This window comes from Haliotis rubra, unplaced genomic scaffold, assembly GCF_003918875.1.
Source record: "Haliotis rubra isolate DU_JTF1 unplaced genomic scaffold, ASM391887v1 Scf154, whole genome shotgun sequence".
Taxonomy (NCBI): Eukaryota; Metazoa; Mollusca; class Gastropoda; order Lepetellida; family Haliotidae; genus Haliotis; species Haliotis rubra.
Genome location: NW_025765492.1, coordinates 772753 through 799571, shown reverse-complemented (window position 1 = coordinate 799571; position 26819 = coordinate 772753). Strand labels below are relative to the sequence as shown.

The 26819-nt window shown below is 42.7% G+C and overlaps 2 protein-coding genes across 6 annotated transcripts; both read right to left on the bottom strand.

The window, feature by feature from the left end:
* Nucleotides 1–279: 279 nt before the first annotated feature.
* Nucleotides 280–26491, bottom strand: LOC124270723 (glutamate receptor 4-like). 5 transcript variants are annotated; one of them, XM_046705758.1, is made up of 6 exons: nucleotides 26382–26491; nucleotides 15367–15421; nucleotides 13534–13713; nucleotides 12876–13215; nucleotides 12532–12621; nucleotides 280–1764 (listed from the first exon to the last, which is right to left on the bottom strand). In XM_046705758.1, exons 1-6 carry the CDS (start codon nucleotides 26474–26476, stop codon nucleotides 1148–1150), a joined length of 1377 nt encoding a protein of 458 aa, XP_046561714.1. In that variant the 5' UTR covers nucleotides 26477–26491; the 3' UTR covers nucleotides 280–1147. The 5 variants fall into 5 exon arrangements, with proteins under 5 accessions (XP_046561714.1, XP_046561715.1, XP_046561716.1 ...); XM_046705757.1 differs by lacking the exon at nucleotides 280–1764 and adding an exon at nucleotides 1937–1947 and having other exon boundaries at nucleotides 11631–12621; XM_046705761.1 differs by lacking the exons at nucleotides 280–1764; nucleotides 26382–26491 and adding exons at nucleotides 1937–1947; nucleotides 17714–18028 and having other exon boundaries at nucleotides 11631–12621.
* Nucleotides 21742–25268, bottom strand: LOC124270724 (probable glutamate receptor). Its single transcript, XM_046705762.1, has 4 exons — nucleotides 25213–25268; nucleotides 23364–23543; nucleotides 22447–22786; nucleotides 21742–22203 (listed from the first exon to the last, which is right to left on the bottom strand). The coding sequence occupies exons 1-4, from the start codon at nucleotides 25246–25248 to the stop codon at nucleotides 21836–21838; spliced, it is 924 nt and encodes a 307-aa protein (XP_046561718.1). The 5' UTR covers nucleotides 25249–25268; the 3' UTR covers nucleotides 21742–21835.
* Nucleotides 26492–26819: the final 328 nt, after the last annotated feature.

Here is a 26819-nt window from a genome sequence, read left to right as displayed (position 1 = left end):
TACACATGCATGCACGTCGTCATATGAGGGAAATATTCTCAAGCACGACGTTAAACCCAATTTCACCTCACCTCACCTGAGAGATGATGTTAAAGATATGGATGTCGCAACCGTAAAAGACTTATTTGTGTGTACGTTTTGTGTTTGGTGAAATTAAACCAGCAGTTTAATGAATCAGTGTATTTATCCAACTCGCGTAAAACAGTCCCTTCGTTGAGGAGATTATGAACTTGCAATTGTTGGTGCCCATGCGTGTTTAAATGAAAACCAGGACTGTGATTGTTTTCATAATATATTCCTTTTTACATAAGCCAATACAATACCAATACAATAATGAGAGAGGTTGATTTAGGCATCTGTACACTGAAAGTGTTTGTAATTGGTATATAAGAAGTCTACATAAAGTGTCAACACAATCATACAGACAGCCCGATGAAGACTTGGATGCTTCCAACTTTAGGTATGGTTCCGACTTACCAAGGATAAGAGTAACCTTAGATTCGAACCCAACATCATCCTGCTTCGACTTACAAAAGTGATTAGATAAGTGGCAATCCTGAGATGCGGGCCAAAAGTCACAGGGTTCCGCTAAGGAATGGAATTTGGCACTTGAGACTACCTGGCCATCGGCTGAAATATGCATCCGACTCAAAGGTATAAAATGTAAATGTTAGAAAAACATGCAGTCACCTTCTAACTGAACACTGCTTCATTGATTTATGTGTTCCACAAGATCATGACAGTAAACCTGAATACACAGCTAATTAACCACCGGGCTGGTATCGTGAAGCACACGTTAGTCAAGGTAAATGTCTATATGGGGTGTGCAGGTATCTAAATATGAATACATCTACGATAACAGTCTGAAAATTTCCACTGTCAACACAACTCCTTACTACGATGTAGTTACGATGGCTACGCAAAGTGAAGGGAAATGCAAAGGAGGTCATGCATGAATGCAGGTATCTTTACAAACAGACATGACACTCCACAGACGAGTCTCCAGAAAACAGTCTCGCCCAACAGGTAAACAGCATTCACCTCATGCATGAAACCAGATTGGCCGTGTGCTGCATAAGTTACCTGAAGACGATCTCGCCCAACAGGACCTCAGCAGGCACCTCATGCATGAAACCAGTATGGCCTTCTACTGCCTGTGTTTTCTGAAGACGATCTCGCCCAACAGGACTACAACAGCCAGAATGGCACCCACCAGCAGGAGTAGGAACGGTGCTGCAAGTCTCCGAATCGAAACTTGTACAGCCCTGGTGGTTGGTTGTTTTTTGTACACAGCAGGCCCACAGAACCCCGCTTTCCACCATTTCCGCTGCAGCATGTGTATTGTTCCATCCTCTCTCAATTTGAGCAATGCATCATCGATTTTCTGCTTGAGACCGGACCCTTGATTTGTGAAAAGAGCCAAGGCCTGACTGAAATAACTTTTTCCATACACCATAACACTACATGGTGGTCGCTCGGCATGGTATTCAGCTGTCAACGACTCCATAATCATTACAAAGTTTCCATGACTACGTCTTACTCTTTCAATTCCTTCTGCAGTGTTGTTGACAAACGAGTTCTGCATCTCAACATAGTCAGCCACACGCTGGTACATGTCTATTTTGCTCGTCTTGAATTTCTGAAACGCACTTCCATGGCGCACCATTCCAATCTGGATTTCACCACCATCAACTATGTCCTCAAGACCTTCAAAAGGCAGTGGTTGCATCCTTACTCCGGCCGACATGAAGGTCACAGCTGCTCCTATGTAGGCCACCACGGTGAAGAAGATGAAAATGAACCAAGACACGGCCAATACCCGTCCTGCCAGAGACCGGGGCGTTTCTCGGTAACCTGCAACACGTCATGAACGTTCAGAAACATGAAAACACTATGTTATTTAGAAAGTGGTCATATGGTATGTTCGAAAAAGTACCAGAATCTGTACTTGACTTACTGAGAAAGTGTAATCCCATATATAACGTGTTACGTCCAGAAGCAAAGATTTGGTAGTATTAATATCACTACATGTTAAACGTATGCTAGTGTCATCGACACTTACCATGTCCACGTTTTATCATATGAATACAGTTTAAATGTTTCCCAACAAGGTTTCAAATTAATTTGGAATATATTTTGTCAAACGTATCCATATTGGAATATGGATTGTAAGAGAAACGTTTGGAATGTGAGGTGCATTTCTTGAACTGGTTCACAGTTTTACCTTGCAGTGTGATAGTGCTGAGCACAAACATGAAACTCTCTCTCAGACCAAAGCTGTGTCTTGCACCTCTGGGGTCTTTGTCCGATGCCACCTGTCTCCATTCAAACGGGTTGAACCGACCGATGAGGACGAACAGGATTGCCACGAGGAGAAGCGCAAACAGGATAGACAACCAAAGCTCCACCGAGAATGGTTCCAGCAAAAAACTAAGACCAGGGTCATACCTCCTAGGCTTATTCACCAGAAGACGTAGAGTCTGACTTAGGTATGGCTTGGAAAAGTCCACAACCCGTTCCCTTTCTCTGGTAATGATGACGTCTCCCAGACCTATGCTTGCCTCCTGGTCAAGGAAACGTTAAAATATCCTCATCTCCTAATATGGATTTGTTTGCAGATACATTTGGTAAACATGAACGTAGAGTGGTTAATATTTTGCGTCGTGCGACAATGAATATACTGAGTCAAATCATATATGTAAAAAGAAATATCAATTGTTATACTATAGTAGACAGTGTTCGGGTTTTATAATATTATTCCCCAAGTATCGATTCACGAAACAACTCACCAGAGCACTTTTGAATCAATCTAAATATCGTGCACCCCACAATAGTGCTAAAACGTGTTTTTCACGTGCCACTGATTACGTTATCTTATCATGGCACGTGCATTTGATCGCACATGTTCCCATCAACTGTATAATAATACAAAGTGGAAAAACACTTTAAAGCACTATTCAGAACAGCCAATTCTTATGCCGCGTCTCTCAAATGTGCAGCGTGAGCATGCCGTTGGCATGCTGGGAGCGGGGACGTCAGAAATTGACGTTGCAAGGACAATGGGATGCAGTCGTCGGACTGGGTTTTTTTTACAGCCTCGACTGCAACAAACTGGCGCGACCAGTTCGACGACCATGTCGCGGAACCATTTTGACGCCATTACATCGACGTCAGAGTTTGCTGTGGGCCCAACGACACATCCGATGGACTCACAGAGACTTGAATCGAATTCTCTTCAGTGATGAATCAAAATGTAACCTCAGATTCGCTGATGGTGAGTGTGGAGGCGACGCCGTGAACGTTATCCTCAGTGTTGTGTACAGGAAGTTGAGAGATTTGGGGGCGGAAGTGTCATCGTTTGGCGTGCTTTATGTGGGATTGCCCGTTCCCGATTTCTGGTTATCCGTGGAACCTTAATGCTGCATGTTACCGCGACCAGGTTCTAGCCCCCAAACGTATACCATTCGTGGCAGCACATTGTCATGGTCTGCACTTTCAACATAACAATGCCAGACCCCATACAGCCATCTTGACCAGGAATTACCTGCAGAACGCAAGAGTCAACGTTTTTGATCGGCCGTCAAGGTCACCTGATCTCAATCCAACCGAGCACATCTGGGATACTCTTGGTAGACATCTGCGCATTCTCAGGAAACAACCTCAGAGTTTGCAGGATCCTGGCGTTGCTTGGCAGTTGTGAACGCACTTGGTGGCTATAAACGCTATCGAACGTTTGAAGCATCAGATTTAATTTCTTGCGACTTGACACTTCGTTGACGTCTTTTATTGATAAATTTTGTAACCACATGGAACCGATTTTTGGCATTGTGATCATTCTCAGTTCATCCTATCGACCTTAACAAATAAATGATAACCTCTATCCCACATTCTTGTGTCCATTCTATTACGTAATATTTGATATATGATTGTGAAGTTTCTAATTTGACTCAGTATATTTGGGATAACCAAATCTCGGACTTCCAACTATAGTGACTGATATTCCCATTAGGCCGATGCTGTATTGGATATGCCTTTCCTGTGAAATTCTAAATATCTTTTGATTTTTGTTTTAAATATTGAAAAGGTGCTTATTATTTGCTGTGTGTGATAAATTCGGTCATAAACGATTCCAGGATTTGAAAAACACCAAGTGCAACTTTATGAATATAAAAGCGACACACACACCTTTCATAACCACCAAACGTTTCTGGTAAAATCAGGGTCTATTGCAGACAAAATAGACAAATTACAGGAACTACACCGTTTATAATTGTGTATACATACCCTTCGTACCACCTCTCCAATCATGCCACTCCACTGTCCATTGTTGTAAGATCCGTATTGGCCGTCTTTAGAGAGCCGAATGTTGTATTTGAAGCCCACCAACTCGGCAACTTTGTCGAGTACATCAACGAGGAATCCCTCATAGCCCTCGCCATCTTTCTTCATGACGTAGGGCTTGGACTGGAATATACAGACATGTTGCTATGATACGAAGACAAATACGCTCATTGATAGTAGAATACAGGTTTTACTCCGATTGTTCCTGGAACGAGTAGCCTGTGAGTGATAATGGATAATGATGATATCGCATAGAATCAATCATCGTGAACCAAGTATTCGAACAAAAATGTTTTACAGTAAGTCACTGAATTCGTTAAACGCTGGTTTGACGATATTACAGTTTTATCACAGTTTGTGGGGTTTCCATACAGCGATCTCAAGAGGCGCGTGGTGAAATTCATATTACAAGACCACTTAGCCTTATTCATGTCACGATGAGGTTTGAACTTGGTCAGTACTTTTCATATCAAATGGTACGTTAATTAACTTACAAGTATCGAGGTAACGGTGTACTTTAGAGCTGACATCATGGGTTGTCGAGCTGTGCTGAAAAAGAATAAATAAGTATGAATCCGTTAAAATCTTAATCAGGCATTACGCGCCTGGATGGAAGTTTATTGTTAATTCACGCCATCACCGAACCTTGCAAAACATTGTGTGTTTTTCGATATTTTTAAAGTAATTCTTCATCATTTCCTATGTTCGTATGTATCTATGAATCTCCCAGATCAACATAGTTTGATGTTGTGATCAGTGAATCTCCAAACTATAAACCATCTGTAGCATGTGTTATATTTGGGATTACACCTCAGTGAAGTTCCCTTTCCAGTACGTGTTAGATTGAGTCCCTAATCGCCAGCACACGAAGTCAACCATCTAACCCACTCAGCCACCGCAGCAAACACAATCTCATGCTTATGTATGCCCTTAACCGTACCATGCCCATCCCTTGATGGATAACGGTGTAAGACTGACTGACTGACTGAATTTAGTTTTACGCCGCTTTTAGTAATATTCCAGCAACATCACGGCGGGGGACACCAGAAATGGGCTTCACACATTGTACCAATGTGGGGATTCGAACCCGTGTCTTCGGCGTGACGAGCCAACGCTTTAACCACTAGGCTACCCCTAACGGTGTAAGAACATTCATCGAAAAGTCGCTTCTAATTGTAGCAAACAGATGTTCATCATTATGTGCTAACCTTACGCACTTACGAGGCAACTTCTCAAAGAAGTTCGATGTGTTTTGCGGATAGGGTCATAGGGTAACCACAAGCAATAACTTTACAGAACAGACACACAATTGAAATAAAATATGTTTCATGCGAACGACCCATATAGTACAATCGCTTTGATCCAAATACGTAAGCATTAAATAGTGCAATATTGGTATATGCATGCGTACCAACCTTGAACATCCGGGTAAGAATTGGTCTTCAGCAACGCTGCTGATTGCGGCGTTAAACAACAAACAAACAAACAAACAAACAACCTTCATGTAAGTATAAATATTTCCGCATTGTTACCCTGGACAATATTTGAGATCCTTGACACGAAAGAGAATCTGGGAATTTGACACGATCGGGGAACCCGACAATTCACAATGATCTGCAGCAGCTTTACTTGGACAACAGTGCCACTCGTGTCCCCCTTCAGTGTGTGATATAGTCGTTTATAAACAGTCAATAGATAAACTTACCCTAATCACTTTCGGTTCCTCAAATTTCTCCTCCAAGCGCGGACCGTACTCTGTGCTAAGTAACAACCTTGACAAGAATAAACATATTTCCACAGCTCCGCTTATTTCAGCCAACTATATTATGGGTTATATGTCACTACAGCTGATGCAACATAATTGTTCAACCTTTCCCAATAAGCCATCGACCTTTTCGGAAGGGATCACTTAAGCAAATGGTATTCTTCCTGCAATTATACCCACATTGTGATCGCTCCGTTGACATTACGATCATAACCTAGACGAGTGGAATCACAGCTGATAAGCCAAGTCTGACAAACATTGTCCAGTTGTGGTCAACCTCACCTGTTCACACATTTGTACCATGACATAAGAACGATACCGAATGAAACTTTCTTAGAATTTCCAGATGTCTGAAACACCAAACAGTTGATGATGTGTCGTGTAGTGTGTGACTGTTGTATGATTGACTGTTGTGTGTGACTTCTGCATGTGTGACTGTTGCATTTGTGTCTGTTGTGTGTGACAGTTGCATGTGTGACTGTTCTGCGCGTGACTGTTGTATATATGACTGTTGGGTGTGACTGTTGTATATATGACTGCTGTGTGTGACTGTTGTATGTGACTATTGTGTGTGTGACTGTTGTATGCGTGACTGTTGTGTGTGTGACTGTTGTCTGTATGACTGTTGTATGTGTAACTGTTGTGTGTAACTGTTGTGTGTGACTGTTGTATGTGAGACTGTTGTGTGTGACTGTTGTCTGTATGACTGTTGTATATGTTACTGTTGTGTGTACGGCTGTTGTATGCGTGACTGTTGTATGTGAGACCGGTTTGTGTGTGACTGTTGTGTGTATGACTGTTGTATGCGTGACTGTTGTATGTGAGACCGGTTTGTGTGTGACTGTTGTGTGTATGACTGTTGTATGTGTGACTGTCGTGTGTGTGACTGTTGTATGTGACTGCTGTGTGACTGTTGTGTGACTGTTGTATGTGTGACTGTTGTGTGTGTGACTGTTGTGTGTGTGACTGTTGTATGTGTGCCTGTTGTGTGTGAGACTGTTGTATGTGTGACTGTTGTGTGTGTGACTGTTGTATGTGTGACTGTCGTGTGTGTGACTGTTGTATGTGTGACTGTTGTGTGTATGACTGTTGTGTGTGACTATTGTGTGTATGACTGTTGTATGTGTGACTGTTGTGTGTGTGACTGTTGTATGTGTGACTGTTGTGTGTGACTGTTGTATGTGTGACTGTTGTGTGTGTATGACTGTTGTGTGTATGACTGTTGTGTGTGACTGTTGTGTGTATGACTGTTGTATCTATGACTGTTATGTGTGTGACTGTCGTATGTGTGTCTGCTGTGTGTGACTGTTGTATGTGTTACTGTTGTGTGTGTGACTGCTGTGTGTACGACTGTTGTATGTGTTACTGTTGTATGTGTTACTCTTGTGTGTATGACTGTTGTATGCGTGACTGTTGTGAGTGTGACTGTTGTGTGTATGACTGTTGTATGTGTGACTGTTGTGTGTGACTGTTGTGTGTGACTGTTGTGTGTATGACTGTTGTATGTGTGACTGTTGTGTGTGTGACTGTTGTATGTGAGACTGTTGTGTGTGTGACTGCTGTGTGTACCACTGCTGTATGTGTGACTGTTGTGTTTATGACTGTTGTGTGTGACTGTTGTATGTGATGGACTGTTGTGTGTGTGACTGTTATTGTGACTGTTGTGATGTTGTGACTGTTGTGTGACTGACTGTGTGTATGACTGACTGTTGTGTGTGACTGTTGTGTGTGACTGTTGTGTGTGACTGTTGTATTATGTGTGACTGTTGTATGTGTGACTGTTGTGCGTGTTGACTGTTGTGTGTGACTGTTGTGTGTGTGACTGTGTGTGTGTGACTGTTGTGTGTGACTGTTGTAACAGTGAAACTGTTGTATGTGTGACTGTGTGTGTGTGACTGTTGTGTACGACTGTTGTGTGACTATTGTTGTGTGTGTTACTGTTGTGTGTGTGACTGTTGTGTGTGTGACTGTTGTGTGACTGTTGTGTGACTGTTGTATGTGACTGCTGTTGTGTGTGTGACTGCTGTGTGTGACTGTTGTATGTGATGACTGTTGTGTACAACTGTTGTATGCGTGACTGTTGTTATTGTGAAACTGTTGTGTGTGTGACTGTTGTGTGTTTGACTGTTGTATGCGTGACTGTTGTATGTGAAACTGTTGTGTGTGTGACTGTTGTGTACGTGACTGCTGTGTGTGTGACTGTTGTATGTGAAACTGTTGTGTGTATTGACTGTTGACTGTTGTGAAACTGTTGTGTGTGTGACTGTTTGTGTGTGACTGCTGTGTGTGTGACTGTTGTATGTGTGACTGTTGTATGTGAAACTGTGTGTGTTACTGTTGTGTACGTGACTGCTGTGTGTGTGACTGTTGTGTGTGAAACTGTTGTGTGTGTGACTGTTGTGTGAGACTGTTGTATGTGTGACTGCTGTGAGTGACTGTTGTATGTGAAACTGTTGTATGTGTGACTGTTGTATGTGTGACTGTTGTGTATGACTGCTGTGTGTGACTGTTGTATGTGAAACTGTTGTGTGTGTGACTGTTGTGTGTGTGACTGTTGTGTGAGACTGATGTATGTGAAACTGTTGTGTGTGACTGATGTATGTGAAACTGTTGTGTGTGACTGCTGTGTGTGTGACTGCTGTGAGTGACTGTTGTATGTGAAACTGTTGTGTGTGTGACTGATGTATGTGAGCCTGTTGTGTGTGTGACTGATGTATGTGAAACTGTTGTGTGTGTGACTGATGTATGTGAAACTGTTGTGTGTGTGACTGTTGTGTGTGAAACTGTTGTATGTGAGACTTTTGTGTGTGTTACTGTTGTGTGTGTGACTGCTGTGAGTGACTGTTGTATGTGTTTCTGTTGTGTGTGACTGGTGTTTGTGATTGTTGTATGTGTGATTGTTGTGTGTGTGCATGTTTTATGTGTGACTGTTGTGTGTTTCTGTTGTGTGTGACTGGTGTGCATGACTTGTATGTGTTTCTGTTGTGTGTGACTGGTGTGTGTGATTGTTGTGTGTGTGCATGTTGTATGTGTGACTGTTGTGTGTGTGTAACACAGAAGTGTGAGTGAGTGAATGACCATTAGGCTACCCTTGGCTACCCAAACACGGAATATAATACAAATTTTGTATTACATTCCGTGTTTGGTGATCGTCGTGCGATCACTTGACCATTGGGTGCGAGTGAGTGAATGACCATTGGGCTACCCTTGGCGGGGTACACCAGAAATGGGCTTAACACATCGTACCCGTCTGTTTTTGGACTTGGGCCATTGGCGTTACCCAACCGCGCCTCGAAACGATTAACAAGAGTTTCAGGTAAGAAATAGATTCAAAGTACATTCTCAGACAATGATATAATCAATCAAAACAAAAACATTAACCAAAAACATGAGACATCAAGGTGAACGTTGTCCTTCGTAATGATGGGTCGCAGCTGTGGAAGATCGTTCTGACGACCCCGTCTGCAGGAACACAGATGCTGCTGGTATACTAATCCTCTACGTTGGGACAGCTGGGAACACAGATGCTGCTGGTATACTAATCCTCTACGTTGGGACAGCTGGGAACACAGATGCTGTTGTATACTAATCCTCTACGTTGGGACAGCTGGCAAAACAGATGCTGTTGTTGGTAGCACTGCTTCCTGGTTTGCCTTCTGACGTTGGGATCACTGGGAACACAGCCTGCTGTTGTCATGGTAGCACTGCTTCTGGTTTGCCTTCTGACGCCATGGCAGCACTGCTTCCAGATGTGCATCCTGTTGTCATGGTAGCACTGCTTCCAGGTTTGCCTCCTGTTGTCATGGCAGCACTGCCTCCAGATGTGCTACCTATTGTCATGGTAGCACTGCTTCCTGGTTTGCCTCCTGACGTCATGATATCACTGCTTCCAGATGTGCTGCCTGTTGTTATTTTAGCCCTGCTTCCAGATGTGCCCCAAGTGGTCAAGGTAGCCCTGGTTTCTGATGTGCTCCAAGTGATCACCGTTCAAGATGTGCCTCCTGTTGTCATGGTAACACTGCTTTCTGATGTGAATGCCATGACGTGAATGACGTGAACCCGAAATATCTGTGAATAAGATGACAGTTTTACGCCGGCAATAATATTCCAGCAATGTCACGGCGGTGGACACCAGAAATGGGCTTAACACATGCCCATGTGGGAATCGAACTTCGGCGTGACGAGCCAACGAGGTTACCCCCACCGCCCCTCTGTGAATAAGGGTTTGCCAGTGACACAGCAGAATAATTCTCTCTAACCTCTATATTCCAGTTGTGACCAGGCTAAACTGTGACTTTAAAGATGAGCAACAGCCGTCAAGCCTGGGCACCTGATCCCCATTTTAGTCCATAACCAGGGGAAGATCTAGCAGAAATGTATCTTTTACACATTCAAACTGTTATTTTCTGAAATCCATTTCTATCATAACATATTAGGTTTTGTGGGACTGGTTATCTAATTGTTCTCGGATGCATTTGTTCAGAATATCCAAATGGACAACATATGTTTTTAGTTTGACAATTTGTTTTGTTACCCACTCCCGTACACACACACCCTCCCTTTGTCGCTGTAGCTGATATACACAGACGCAATCATTAGATAGGATACCCAGAACGTTGCTAAACTATCACTACCATTATAATACAGTAATAATCACGACTTCCAACTGAGGTCTCGTTGTGGAACTTTTATGTGTGGCCTGTGTTTAGATAGTCCGTTGGCAGTTAAGTACTGGGTCTGTCGTGATTTCATCTGCAACTGGCTGGTTGCAGTTAAGGAGGCGGTGAGGTAGCCTAGTGGTTAAAGCGTTGGCTCGTCACGCTGAAGGCCCGGGTTCGATTCCCCACATGGGCACAATGTGTGAAGCCCATTTCTGGTGTCCCCCGCCGTGATATTGCTGGAATATTGCTAAAAGCGGCGTAAAACTAAACTCAGTCAGTCAGTCAGTGGTTGCAGTTAAAGTTACTTTTGTACTGCTGTAATTGAACACAGTTACTGGAAAAGCAGTATCTGAAACATACATGTGTCAATCGTAAAATGCATAGTTTGTGTCCACATTATGAGTGTGGTCTATTTAATTCACGTGTTCAACCACCACGCGTATAACAGTCCTTCGTTGAGGAGAGTAAGAACTTACCATTGTTGGTGCCCGTGTTTGTTTAAATGACAACCAGGACTGATTATTGTCATCATATATTTTGCTCCATATATAACAGATACAATATAACATATAATAAAACACCAATACAACAAAGTTGATTTAGGTTACACATAAATCTATATACCGAAAATGTTCATCAGTGATATATAGGAAACCTACATGAAGAGACAACACAGTCGTAGGATCTATATCAGTATCTTCAGGGAGTAGGGGCGGTGGGGTAGCCTAATGGTTAAAGCGTTGGCTCGTCACGCCGAAGACCCGGGTTCGATTCCCCACATGGGCACAATGTGTTAAGCTCATTTCTGGTGTCCCCCGCCGTGATATTGCTGGAATATTGCTAAAAGCGGCGTAAAACTAAACTCAGTCAGTCAGTCTTCAGGGAGTACAGCCCGATAAGATGGAAGATTCCAGGCTGGAATCGTGAAGCACACTTTAGTCAAAGTAAACGTTTATATGGGGTGTACAGGTATCTAAATATGAATAAGTCTACGATAAAATTCTGACAGTGTCAGCTGTCAACACAACTACTTATGTAGTTACAATGGCTACACAAAGTGAAGGGAAATGTAAAGGAGGTCACGTGACTTTTGGAAGGGCATCCAATGCATGAATGCAGATCGCTTTGTAAAAAACCCGAAACTCTACTGCCTGAGTTTCTTGAAGACGATCTCGCCCAACAAGACTACAACAGCCAGAATGGCACCCACCATGAGGAGCAGGAACGGTGCTGCAAGTCTCCGAAAGGAAACTTGTACAGCCCTGATGGTTGGTTGCTGTCGTTTCGCAACTCCAGGAAAGCAGAACCACTTTCCCCACCATAGTACCTGCAGCTTGTATAGTGTGCCGTCTTCTCTCAATTTGCGCAATGCATCATCGATTTTCAGCTTGAGACCGGACCCTTGAATTGTGAAAAGAGCCAATGCCTTACTGAAATGACTTTTGCCATACACCATAACATTACATGGTAGTTGCTCGGCATGGTATTCAGCTGTCAACGACTCCATAATCATTACAAAGTTTCCATGACTACGTCTAACTCTTTCAATTCCTTCTGCAGTGTTGTTGACAAACGAGTTTCGCATCTCAACGTAGTTAGCCACACGCTGGTAGATGTCTTCTTTGCTCGTCTTGAATGATTGAAATGCACTTCCATGACGCACCATTCCAATACTGATTCTTCCATCATCAACTATGTCCTCAAGACCCTCGAAAGGCAGTGATGGCATCCCTCCTTCAGCCGATATGATGGTCATAGCTGCTCCGATGTAGGCCACCACGGTGAAGAAGATGAAGATGAACCACGACACGGCCAACACCCGCCCTGCCAGAGACCGGGGCGTTTCTCGGTAACCTGCAACACGTCATGAACGTCTAGAAACAAAGATTTAGCAATATTGACATCACTACCTGTTAAACTTATGCTGGTGCCAACAACACGTACATCGTCCAGTTTTTATCATATATAAGTACAGTTTAAATGTTCCCATTCCAAGTTTCAAATTAATTTGGAATATATTTTGTTAAACGCATCCAAATTGGAATAGGGATTGTAAGAGAAACGTTTGGAATGTGAGGTGCATTTCTTGAACTGGTACACGTTCTTACCTTGCAGTGTGATAGTGCTGAACACAAACATGAAACTCTCTCTCAGGCCAAAGCTGTGTCTTGCACCTCTGGGGTCTTTGTCCGATGCCACCTGTCTCCATTCAAACGGGTTGAACCGACCGATGAGGACGAATAGGATTGCCACGAGGAGAAGCGCAAACAGGATATAAAACCAAAGCTCCACCGAGAATGGTTCCAGCAAAAGACCAAGACCAGGGTCATACCTTCTAGACCTTTTCACCAGAAGACGTAGCGTCTGGGTTAGGTATGGCTTTGAAAAGTCCACAACGCGTTCCCTTTCTCTGGTAATGATGACGTCTCCCAGACCTATGTTTGCCTCCTGGTCAATGAAAGGTTAAATATGTCCTCACTTCCTGATATGATATTGTTGGCAAATACAGTTGGTAAACGTGAAAGTTCAGCAGTGAACGTTATGGCTGATAGAAAGTAGAATGAGTAATAATCACATTAGGCCTATGCTGTATTGATTATTTGTTTCCAGAGAAGTTCTAAATATCTTTTGATTTTCTATTTTGCTGAGTGTAATAAAGCATGTCATAAGTGAAGCATGTTTTAAATAGGACAGCGACACACAGACAAAACAATCTGCCAAAAGCCTGTATTGCAGACAAATACTGGAACTAGAGTGTATACATACCCTTCGTACCACCTCTCCAATCATGCCACTCCATTGTCCATTGTTGTAAGATCCGTATTGGCCGTCTTTAGAGAGCCGAATGTTGTATTTGAAGCCCACCAACTCGGCAACTTTGTCGAGTACATCAACGAGGAATCCCTTATAGCCGTCGCCATCTTTCTTCATGACGTAGGGCTTGGACTGGAATATACAGACATGTTGCTATGATACGAAGACAAAAACAGTCATATGTAGTTGAATACGTGTTTGATTGTTCCTGGAACGAGTAGCGTGTGAGTGATGATGGGTTTCGTTCGTTGGTGATATCGCATAGAATCATCGTGAACCAAAGATTCGATCATTGCTTTACAGAAAGTAAGTGACCGAGTTGTTTAAACGCTGGTTTGAACGGTATTTCAGTTCTGTTACGGTTTGGGGTGTTGGAGAAGCCTAATGGTTTCTTTTCAAAGAGTGATTAACGTAACAGCCAATCCCATGGACACGAACATGACGCTACAGCAGATATTTATAAACAGTGTGAACCTAGTATTCGAGCAATAATGCTACACAGCCGTGAAAGTGGATGTTATTGAAATGCATGAAACATATTCATTTAAAGTGAAGGACAGTTGGTATGAACATTGTTTCAGTTTTGGGTGGTGGAGTAGCTGCGTGGTTACAGTGTTCACTGGTCAGGTACGGGTTCGATCCTCCACATGGGTACAATGTGTCAAGCCCTTTTCTACCGTGCCCCTGTCGTGATATTACTGGAAACTCTCACTGTTACTGGTACGTCTCTACACAGCGAATCGCACAGTTTTAGCACTGCAACAGACCTGCTGGAATACTGGACCAGTCAACCCGGTGATTGATATGAGCAAGGATCCACGCTATTGGGGTACGATGTCACTAACAACTATGCTGACGGTAATAAATCAGTAGACACACAAGTAGGTTCTCTCCCTTTCACTACAAATATTTTGCCGGACATCTGACACGCCCTGCGATTAGTTAGATATGGTTATTTCCTATCCACGAGGACAAAGTAATGAAAATAGTTTCTAGAACCAATTATGTTCTTTTTGACAGCGAGTTTACCTTTTTCAGAATCTTTGGTTAAAGCAGAGTTACATGTACGATTCCGACTATACTATTAACATGCGTCTGAGATGTCTAACATGTGCGATGATATCTGGTGTATACAAAAGGGCGAGTGGGTGAGTATAGTGTTACGACGCTGTTAGCAATAATCTAGCCATATCGCGGCTTGGGGCGGTGACACCAGACATGAGCTTCAAATATTTTACCAATTTCGGAATCAAACCCAGTGTGAGGAATGAACGCTTTAACCACTAGACTACCTTGAGCGTCTCCTGTCTCACCGGTGGTAACCGTTCCAAACTCGTTCAAAACCAACATCCCAGCCCAATTTCATTACCATCCAATTCAAGCAGTTATGATAAATGGATATGGCGAAGGTCATGGTAAAAACCAGCCGGACAAAATAAAGAATGCATATGACAACTGATTTTTGACCCCAAACAATACTGGGATCAGTGTCCGAAACACTTCCAACGTTATGTATAAAACTCCGACACTCGTGTCAAATACATCACCATCATCGATCACATTTTAGCCAGCATCAAACATGGGCGTGCACATCGGTTTAATCTTCAGTTCATATTACAGCGAAAATGATTGCACGGTTTTTTAAATAAGAAACTTTGAAAAGTTGTTAATTGTTCACATTAGAGGGGCGATGATGAAAATCAAATTACAAGACCACTTAAGCTTAATCATGTTGCGATGAGGTTTGAACTTGGCCAGAATCAAAGGATACTTTCAGTAACTTACTAGTATCGAGGTTACAGTGTAGATTGGAGTTGACATCGTGGGTTGTCGACTTATACTGAAAAAGAATAAATAAGTATAAATCGTTTTAAATCTGAAATAGGCATTACGCACCGAAATTGAAGTGTATTGTCAATTCACGCCACAGCTGAACCTGTCAAACCTTTGTTTATTTTCCCGAGTGTGTGTTTTATGGATTATCTGATTCATCATCATATATCCTTTTCGACACAATTTACCTGTGAATCTACTCGATAGTTTTCTTCCGTCGTGATGTTGCAAAAGAAAACGGGATTCATCAGCAAACCAGATGCGCCTCCAGTTTTGTAAAGTCCATATCCTTACGTTGTTGCACCACCTGAGTCGTCGGCGGAGATGTAGGGGGCGTACAGGTCCAACAACTGGTCTACAGGCACGTAAACCCGCTTCTTTCAGACGGTTCCTAATCGTTTGAGCTGACACTCTCCTCAAACCTGGTATTTGTGTGGCAGTCACGGTTGGTAGGGCATGCCGATTACGCAGGTGATGGACCCGGATGTACCGATCTTGAAGGGGGTCGTGATTCTTGGCCTTCCACTTCTCGGGCGATCGTTGGTCAAATTGAAGTTGTTGTAGCGGCTCCAAAGTCGGGATATCGTTGTTTTGTGAACATTTAGGTGCCGTGCAACAGTTCCAAAACTTTCTCCGGCTTGAACACGACCAATGGCGATATTTCGGTCGGCAGCACTCAATCGTGGCATTTTTAACACAGCTTTTCGTATATAAGAGTTTGATGTGGTGTGCAGTGAATCTCTCAAGTGAGAAACATCTGAGGAGCACGGAAACCCGACTCCGTTTTATCAACTTGTTACCCTCCATCAGGGAAGAGAGATCCAACGATAGCATGCTTTGTGAATTAACGTGCATGATCTCTCTTTCTATTGTTGCTTGGTCCAGGCAGGGTGGGCATTATGAGCATCGAGCGATCCACGCAACTGGAATACGATGGTATGCAAGTCCTCGAGCCTCACCACCCGATACAATTAGTAGCGTCTTCTGACAAGGATGGGGTGGTTGGAACACATATTCTTATCTTAAATCCCTAAAAGCCATTCGGTTATAAATAAGCATCGCCTTTGGTAAAATGATATGATGGCATATGATACTTAACTCTTATTGCTTAAAGCTTATTAATTAATGGACGTTTACGAGGCAACTTCTAATGCCTCGCAATGAAATTGGATGTGTATTGCCGGATAGGGCCATAGGGTCAAAACGAAGAATTAACTTAACAGGGAAGTTACAGAACATTTCATTGAGAGCCATTTTAGAACTTGTAAAGATGAAGGAAAACCAATTACTATGTATAGTCAACTTCTTTATTGCAATGAGTGCGACGTTTCGGTGTAGAAACTAACACCGCTATCACCATTATCAAGCAACCACTTATCGAGCATCGGTTGCTGATAACGGTGTAAGTACCTACATCGAGACGTCTCATTCATGGCAATAATAAAGTTGACTATACATAGAAATTAGTTTTCTTACAGTTACAGAACAGACACAGAATTTAAATATATCTTTGATGCGTACGATCACTTTTATCTTACTATGTACGCATTAAGTAGCTCTGAACTGCGAGTCTAGCCCTAGCGATGTGATTAACACACTTTACAGTTGACAGCCCTCGACATGAACTGAAGGTGCAGTTGCTCTATCACACTCACGCTGCAAGTGCAATATTATTATATGCATGTTTACCAACCTTCATGATACGCGTGTGGGGCGGTGGGGTAGCCTAATGGTTAAAGCGTTCGCTCGTCACTACGAAGGCCCGGGTTCGATTCCCTACATGGGTACAATGTGTGAAGCCCATTTCTGGTGTCCCCCGCCGTGATATTGCTGAGATATTGCTAAAAGCGGCGTAAAACTAAACTCACTCACTCACTCATGATACCCGTGAGAATCCGGGTTAGGATTGGTCTTCGTAAGAGGCGACTAACGGGATCGGGTGGTCAAGCTCGCTGATTTGGTTGACACATGCCATCGTATCCCAATTGTGTAGATCGGGGCTCATGCTGTTGATCACTGGATTGTCTGGTCCGGACTCGATTATTTACAGACCGCCGCCATGTAGCTGGAATATTGCTGAGTTTGGCGTTAATCAAAACGTCCATGCAAGTATTGATATTGCAGTAATTCTACCCAACAAATGGGATCCTTAACATGAAAGATGTCTGAACGAGAATCATTAATGATGGGAGTCTGGCAAGTTCGGGTACCCGATAATTCACAGAGAACAACAGGACCTCTTGTGACCCATTTCAATATGTGTTATGATCTCTCATAAACAGACAATAAATTAACTTACCCCAATAACTTTCGGTTTTCAAATCTCTCCTCCAGGCACGGACCCTACTCTGTGCTATGTAACAACCTTGACAAGAATAAACATATTTCCACAGCTCCACATATTTCAGCCAACTATATTCTGTTAAAAAAACCCCAGTATCGTTATATGTCACCATCAGCTGATGCAACATATTAGTTCAACCTTTCCAAATAAGTCATCTTAAATGTTGAGTTCTCGCATGGGATCACCAAAGCAAATAATAGTTTTCCTGCAATTCCCAAACGCATGATTGCATCCGTCGATATTACGATAGTGCTCGCAAACGGAACGAGTGGAATCATAGCTGATAAGCCAGGTCTAACAAACATTGTGCAGTTAAGGTCGTGTTGTGAACAAAAATGTCAAACGCGCGCGTGCGTGCGTGCGTGCGTGCGTGCGTGCGTGCGTGCGTGCGTGCGTGCGTGTGTTTGCTTGTAGCCGTCCGGAGCCATGCCGCTTATATAGTGTATCCCTAAGCCTGTGGGCACACATTTACTCATGACTCAGAATGATAATTTGATTGACGATTATTTGATGAATGCAATCAGCTACTGGTCTGCTCTCGACTGAAGCGTGCCCTTGGTGTGTGTATATCGTCATGCCCCACACAGTCATTCTTTGCTCATGCTATCAATCACTAGGCCTGCCCAGATTCGATCATTTAAGACTTTCACCTCAACAAAGGTACATCATCACAAAGACATAAGACATTTGTGCTTCTTGCCCACTGTTTGAGGGTTGCATTCGTATATTGTGAGCTTCATCTTCACAATTCTCTCCAACCAAAATATTCGTCCTGGGACCAGGCTTACCTGTGACTGAAAATGTGAGCAACAACCGTCAACCTTGTCTCATAATTCTCATTTTAGTGCATAACACGTAGAAGGTCGATCAGAAATGTATCTTTTACACATTCAAACTGTAGGAAGGTGGGGTAGCCTAGTGGTCAAGGCGTTCGCTCGTCACGCCGAAGACCCGGGTTCGATTCCCCACATGGGTACTGTGTGTGAAGCCCATTTCTGGTGTCCCCTGCCGTGATATTGCTGGAATATTGCTAAAAGCGGCGTAAAACTAAACTCTCTCACTCACTCACTCATTCAAACTGTTATAAAGGATTACTTTTTGTGGGACTGGTTATCTATTTGGTCTCGGATGCATTTACACGCCGAAGACCCGGGTTTGATACCCGGTGAAGCCCATTTCTGGTGTCCCCTGCCGTGATATTGCTGGAATATTGCTAAAAGCGGCGTAAAACCATACTCACTCACTCGGATGCATTTGTTCAGAATATCGAAATGGACAACATTGTTTTTTGTTTGACAATTGTGTTTGTTACCCACTCACGTACACACGCAGCCTTCCAAATATCAGATGGTCCTTCTCTTTGTCGCTGTAGTTGACATACATTCACGGAGTCATTACATAGCACACACCCTAAACGTTCTAAAATATCACTTCCATTACAACACAGTAATGATCACGACTTCCAACCGAGGTCACGTTGTGGAACATTTATTCGTGGCCTGTGTTTAGCTAGACTGTTAAGTTATGTATTGTGTCTGCTGTGTTCACATCTGCCACCTGCCTGTTGCAGTTAAAGTTCCTATTGTCACTGTATGAAGGTACTGGAAAAGCAGTATGTGACAAATAATGTTACATGTTTCAACCATAAACTGCATAGTTTGTAGAGCTGTGACGATATATCGTAGTATCGACAATCGTATCGTTGACCTTAAAATTGTGAATTTTCACTAGAAATTGACGGTTATGTCAAAATTTACACTCAGTCTGTTACTTGTTATCAAAATACACTTTTTAAAAGAAAGTAACTAAAGATAGCATATCGTGATATGCATCGTATCGAATCGTATCGTTCCACGATATCGCGATACGTATCGTATCGTGAAATTTCTGTATCGTCACACCTCTGATAGTTTGAGTCCACATTATGAGTGTGGTGTATTTAGAGCTGTTCATAATTTTTGGCTGGGGTTGGGGGTTGGGGTTGGGGTGGGGGTGGTGGTGGTGGGTGTGATGGTGATGATGATTTCAAGGGGGTGGTTGTTACCCATTTTGTTCTGGGGAGGTAGGGGGTCATCAATTTTGTACACATGTACAAGGTGGGTCAGCAATTATGTACATAAAAATATTACAAAAATATGCTTAGAAATTATGGGAAGGGGGATTTTGTTCACTGGGGGTGGGTGGTGGGTGGTGTCACAGAAAATTTAGGGGGGTCATTCAAATTGTACATGCTTCTTCATAAAATCATCATCACCCCCCCTTAGCCATAAATTATGAACTGTCCCTTAATGTGGCAGTTTGGTGTATGAACGTGTTCACCCAACACGCGTGTAACAGTCCTTCGTTGAGGAGGTGAGGTGAGGTGAAATTGGGTTTAACGTCGTGCTTGGGAATATTTCGCTCATATGACGACGTGCATGCGTGTGTATGTGTATGTGCGGCTGCTTGTACTAGCCCAGACTTAAGCTGGTTTTATAGTGCTAGCCCACTGCGATACCATGCCGCAGTGAAGCATGAATACCCCACTCAGACACAGTATACTGACTCCGAGCCGACCAGTCCTTGTTGTACCCATTAATGCCGAGCGCCAGACAGAGACCAACAAGTACCATATTTTAACGTCTTTTGGTATGACGCGGTCGGGGATCGAACCCGCGACCTTCCGCTCTCCGGGCGGACGCTCTAACCACTACACCACGGAGGCGGTCTTCGTTGAGGAGAGTAACAACTGATCATTGTTGATGCTCGTGTTTGTTTAAATGAAAACCAGGACTGTGATTATTGTCATCATATATTCTGCTGCATACATAACAGATCAAATCAAACACCAATACAACAACGTGAGAAGCTGATTTAGGTTACATATACGTCTATATACCGAAAGTCATGGCGATGCATACTATAGAAATCTTTGTAAATCTTATCAATTCCACATGTCTTCAAACACTGCTAAATGTAAGTATGTATTTCTAGCATTTAAACTTTACCCATCGGTACACCAATAATATTATTATCATGCATTGTGTATTACTATAGTACTAACTGTGAAATTTATTCATCGTGTATATATTGAGGTATAAGAAAATGTGTATGTGCGGTTAATGTACGTCCTATGGGCCTGTGGCCTTTGATTTGAATGAATAAACGTAAAAAAATGTATACCGAAAGTGTTCATCAGTGATATATAGGAAACCTACATAAAGCGTCAACACAGTCGTAGGATCTATATCAGTATCTTCAGGGAGGACAGCCCGATAGGATGGAAGTCTTAGATGCTTCCCACTTTGGCGTGTATGATTCAGACAAACCAAGGATGAGAGGATCTAACATTAGATTCGAACCCAGCATCACACCGGCACGACTAACGAAATTTTATCGGGTTAGTTCTGGGATGCGGACCCATAGTCACAGGGTTCAGGTGAAGATCGGAATTCTGTTACGCGACTTCCGGCGTTTTAGACAAGTTGGCTAGCCGCAAATTCATCATCACTCGTCCTCAATGTACACACTAAAATATGCATCTAACTCAAAGGTGAAAATATATGTAAATGATGTCAGAAAAACATGCCGTCACCTTCTAACTGAACACTACATCATAGAGTCCAGGCTGGAATCGTGAAGCACACGTCAATCAAAGTAAATGTTTATATGGGGTGTACAACTATCAAAACGTGAATAAGTATACGATGGCATTCTGGTCATCCAATGCAGATAGCTTAAAAAACCCTGAAACCCTACTGCCTGAGTTTCTTGAAGACGATCTCGCCCAACAGGACTACAACAGCCAGAATGGCACCCACCAGGAGCAGCAGGAACGGTGCTGCAAGTCTCCGAAAGGTAACTTGTACAGCCCTGGTGGTTGGTTGCTGTCTTTTCTCAACATCTGGAGGAATACAGCGCCCCGCTTTCCACCATCTCTCCTGCAGCATGTGAATTATGCCATCTTCTCTCAATGTGATCAAAGCATCATCGATTTGTTGATGGAGACCGGACCCTTTATTTGTGAAAAGAGCCAAGGCCTGACTGAAATGACTGTTGCCATACACCATAACATCACACTGTCGCTCAGTAATGTATTCAGCTCTGCAACGACTCCAGAATCATTACAAAGTTTCCATGACTACGTCTTACTCTTTCAATTCCTTCTGCAGTGTTGTTGACAAACGAGTTCCGCATCTCAACGTAGTCAGCCACACGCTGGTAGATGTCTACTTTGCTCGTCTTGAAAGATTTAAACGAACTCCCATGGCGCACCATTCCAATTTGGATGTCCCCACCATCAACTATGTCTTCAAGATCTTCAAAAGGCAGTGATGGCATCCCTACTTCGGCTGACATGAAGGTCACAGCTGCTCCGATGTAGGCCACCACGATGAAGAAGACGAAGATGAACCAAGACACGACCAACACCCGTCCTGCCAGAGACCGGGGCGTTTCTCGGTAACCTGCAACATGTCATGAACAGAAACAGAAAGATTTGGAAATATTGATATCACTACATGTTAAACTTATGCTGGTGCCAACAACACGTACAGCTGTTATCACATAAGTACAGTTTACGTGTTACCCTACCAAGTTTCAAATTAATGTGGAATGTATATTTTAAAACGCATCCATATTGGAATAGGGATTGTAAGAGAAAAGTTTGGAATGTGAGGTGCATTTCTTGAACTGGTTCACGTTTTTACCTTGCAGTGTGATAGTGCTGAACACAAACATGAAACTCTCTCTCAGGCCAAAGCTGTGTCTTGCACCTCTGGGGTCTTTGTCCGATGCCACCTGTCTCCATTCAAACGGGTTGAACCGACCGATGAGGACGAATAGGATTGCCACGAGGAGAAGCGCAAACAGGATAGACAACCAAATTTCCGACGAGAATGGTTGCAGAAAATAGCCAAGGCCAGGTTCATACCTTTTAGGCGTTTTCACTAGAAGACGTAGAGTCTGACTTAGGTATGGCTTGGAAAAGTCCACAACTCGTTCTCTTTCTCTGGTAATGGTGACGTCTCCCAGGCCTATGTTTGCCTCCTGGTCAAGGAAAGGTTAAATATGTCCTCACTTCCTGATATGACTTTGTTGGCAGATACAGTTGGTAAACGTGAAAGTTCAACAGTGAACCTTATGGTTTATAGGAACTAAAGTGACTGCTAGTCACATTAGGCCGATGCCGTTCTAAATATATTTTGATTTTCTTTTTAAATATTGAAAATATGCTATGTTTTTTGCTAAGTGTAATAAAGCATGTCATACGTGAAACTTTATAGTGAGTGAGTGAGTTTAGTTTTACGCCACACTCAGCAATATTCCAGCTATATGGCGGCGGTGTGTAAATAATCGAGTCTGGATCAAACAATCCAGTGATCAACAGCATGAGCATCGATCTGAGTAATTGGGAACCAATGACATGTGTCAACCAAGCCAGCGAGCCTGACCAACCCGATCCCGTTAGTCGCCTCTTACGACAAGCATGGGTTACTGAAGGTTCATTCTAACCTGGACCTTCAAGGGTGGAATCTTTATAAATATGAAAGAGGCACACACAGACAAAACACTTTGCCAAAAGCCTGTATTGCAGACAAATACTGGAACTAGAGTGTATACATACCCTTCGTACCACCTCTCCAATCATGCCACTCCATTGTCCATTGCCGTAAGATCCGTATTTGCCGTCTTTAGAGAGCCGAATGTTGTATTTGAAGCCCACCAGCTCGGCAACTTTGTCGAGTACATCAACGAGGAATCCTTTATAGCCCTCGCCATCTTTCTTCATGACGTAGGGATCGGACTGGAATATACAGACATGTTGCTATGATACGAAGACAAATACGCTCATAGATAGTATCGTTGATCATCATAATCATCATCATTAACTTACAGAAAGTAAGTGACCGAGTTGTTTAAACGCTGGTTTGAACGGTATTTCAGTTCTGTCACGGTTTGGGGTGTTGGGGTAGCCTAATGGTTTCTTTTCAAAGAGTGATTAACGTAACAGCCAATTCCATGGACACGAACATGACGCTACAGCAGATAATTATAAACATTGTGAACCTAGTATTCGAGCAATAATGCTACACAGCTGTGAAAATGGATGTTATTGAAATGCATGAAACATATTCATTTAAAGTGAAGGACAGTTGGTATGAACAATGTTTCAGTTTTGGGTGGTGGAGTAGCTGTGTGGTTACAGTGTTCACTCGTCAGGTACGGGTTCGATCCTCCACATGGGTTACAATGTGTCAAGCCCTTTTCTAGCGTGCCCCTGTCGTGATATTACTGGAAACTCTCACTGTTACTGGTACGTCTCTACACAACGAATCGCGCAGTTTTAGCACCTAAACAGACCCGACTGTATGGAATACTGGACCAGACAATCCGGTGATTGATATGAGCAAGGATCCACGCTGTTGGGGTACGATGTCACTAACGACTGTGGTGACGGTAATGCATCAGTCAGTCGGGAGAAGACATACAAGTAGGTTCTCTCCTTTTCACTACAAGTACGTCACGCCGAAGACCCGGGTTCGAATCCCCACATGGGTACAATGTGTAAAGCCCATTTCTGGTGTTCCCCCGCCGTGATGTAGCTGGAATATTGTTTAAAGCGGCGTAAAACCAAACTCAGTCAGTCAGTCAGGCAATCACTACAAGTATTTTGCCGGACATCAGACATGCCCCGCAATCGTTAGGGTTGGTCATTTCCTATACATGAGGATGAGTTGGTTAATGAAACTAGCTCCTTGAACTAATAACAGCGACACTACCCTTTCCACTATCTTTGGTTAAGCAGAATTAAATGTACGAATCCGACTATACTATTAACATGTGTCTGAGATGTCTGTGCGGTGATACCAGGTGTATACAAATACGTGAGCGAGTGAGTATAGTGTTACGACGCTGTTAGCAATAATCTAGCCATATCACGTCTTATCGCGGTGACATCAGACATGGCCATCACATATTTTACCTATTTCGGAATCAAACTCAATGTGAGGAGTGAACGCTTTAACCACTAGACTACCTTGAGCGTATCCTGTCTTACCGCTGGCAACCATTCCAAACACATTCCAACCAATATCCCAGCCCAATATCATTACCATCCAATTCTAACAATTATGGTTAAAAAAACAGCCTGACAAATAAAGAATACACATGGCAACTAACTTTGACCCCAAAACAATACTGGGATCAGTGTGCGATGCACATCCAACGTTGTGTATAAAGCTCTGACACTCTTGTCAAATACATCACCATCATCGATCACATTTTAGCGAGCATCAAACATGGATTAATCTTCAGTTCATATTACAGTAAAAATGATGACAGTTTTGCAAAGTTAATAACTGTTCACATTAGAGGGCCGATGATGAAAATTATATTACACGACCACTTAAGCTTAATATGTCGCGATGAGGTTTGAACTTGGCCTGAATCAAAGGATACTTTCAGTAACTTACTAGTATCGAGGTAACGGTGTAGGTTGGAGCTGACATCGTGGATTGTTAACTTGTACTGAAAAAGAATAAATAAGTATGAAACAGTTTAAATCTGAAATATGCAGAAATGGAATTATTAATTCACACCACAGATGAACCTGGCAAAACTTTTGTTTATTTTCCCGAGTGTGTTTTTTATATGTTTTATCTGATTCATCATCATATGTTATTTTCGTATTTATAGTTATATAAGGGTTTGATGTCAACAATGAATCCCTCAACTAAGAAGCATGTGAGGGACACGGAAACCCGACTCCGTTTTATCAACATTTTATTCACTATCAAGGAAGAGAGATCCAAAGATACTATGGTTTGTGAATCAACGCCAAGTGCATGTTTTCTTGGTGTTTGGGCCAGACAGGATGGGCATTACGAGCATCGATCCACACAACTGGAATACCCGATCCATTCCATTGTGTTCTTAATAGATCTCTCCACTCTATTATGAAACACACAAATCCACTTACGAGGCAACTTCTAATGTCTCTCAAACAAGTTGAATGTGTTTTTTGTCATAGGGTCAACACAAGACAGAACTGTTACAGAACAGCCACAGAATTGAAATAAAATATTTTTCAATATAGTACTATCGCTTTGATCCAACTATGTAGCCATTAAACTGTACTGAATTGCGAGTCTAGCCCAAGGAGGTGCGATTAACACAGTTTATAACTGACAGCCCTCGACATGAACTGAAGATGCTGTTGTTCTATGGCACTCACGCTGCAAGTGCAATATTATTATATGCATGGAAAGAGGCGACAAAGAGGACCGGGTGGTCAGGTTCGCAAACATGGTTGACGCATGTCATCGTATCGCAATTGAAGAGATTGATGTTCATAGATTTGATCACAGTATTGTCTGGTTCAGACTCGATTATGACTGCAGTCATATAGCTTGAATATTGCTGAACAAATAAACAAACAAACAAAACTAACATGCAGGCATCGATTTTACAGTAATTTTACCCAATATTTAGACCCTTAACATGAACGAAGTCTGAAAGTAAATGATGGGAGTCGGGTACCCGACAATTCAGAGAAAACCGGCGCCCCAGGCAGCAGAATCGCCCGTGTCCATCTTCAATATCTGTTTTATTACCGTTTGTAAAAGACAATAAATAAACTTACCCCAATAACTTTTGGTTCTTCAAATCTCTCCTCCAGGCAAGGGCCGCACTCAGTGCTGAGGAACAACCTTGACATGAATCAGAATATCTCCACATATTTCAGCCAATCATGGTCTGGGTTGTTGTAAATTAGTATCGTTATATGTTATCATCAGCTGATACAACATAATCGTTTGACCTTTCCGAATTAGCCATCTAAAATGTTGAGTTCCCGGATGGGATCACCTAAACAGATAATAGTTTTCCGGCAATCAAATCAAACACGTGACTGAAAATGTGAGTTACAACCGTCAAACCTGGTCACCTCACCCCCATATTAGTCCATGACTTGGGGAAGGCCAATCAGAAATGTATTTCTGAAATACATTTCTACCATAACAGATTAGTTTTTTGGGGACTGGGTATATATTTGCTCTCAGATACATTTGTTCAGAATATC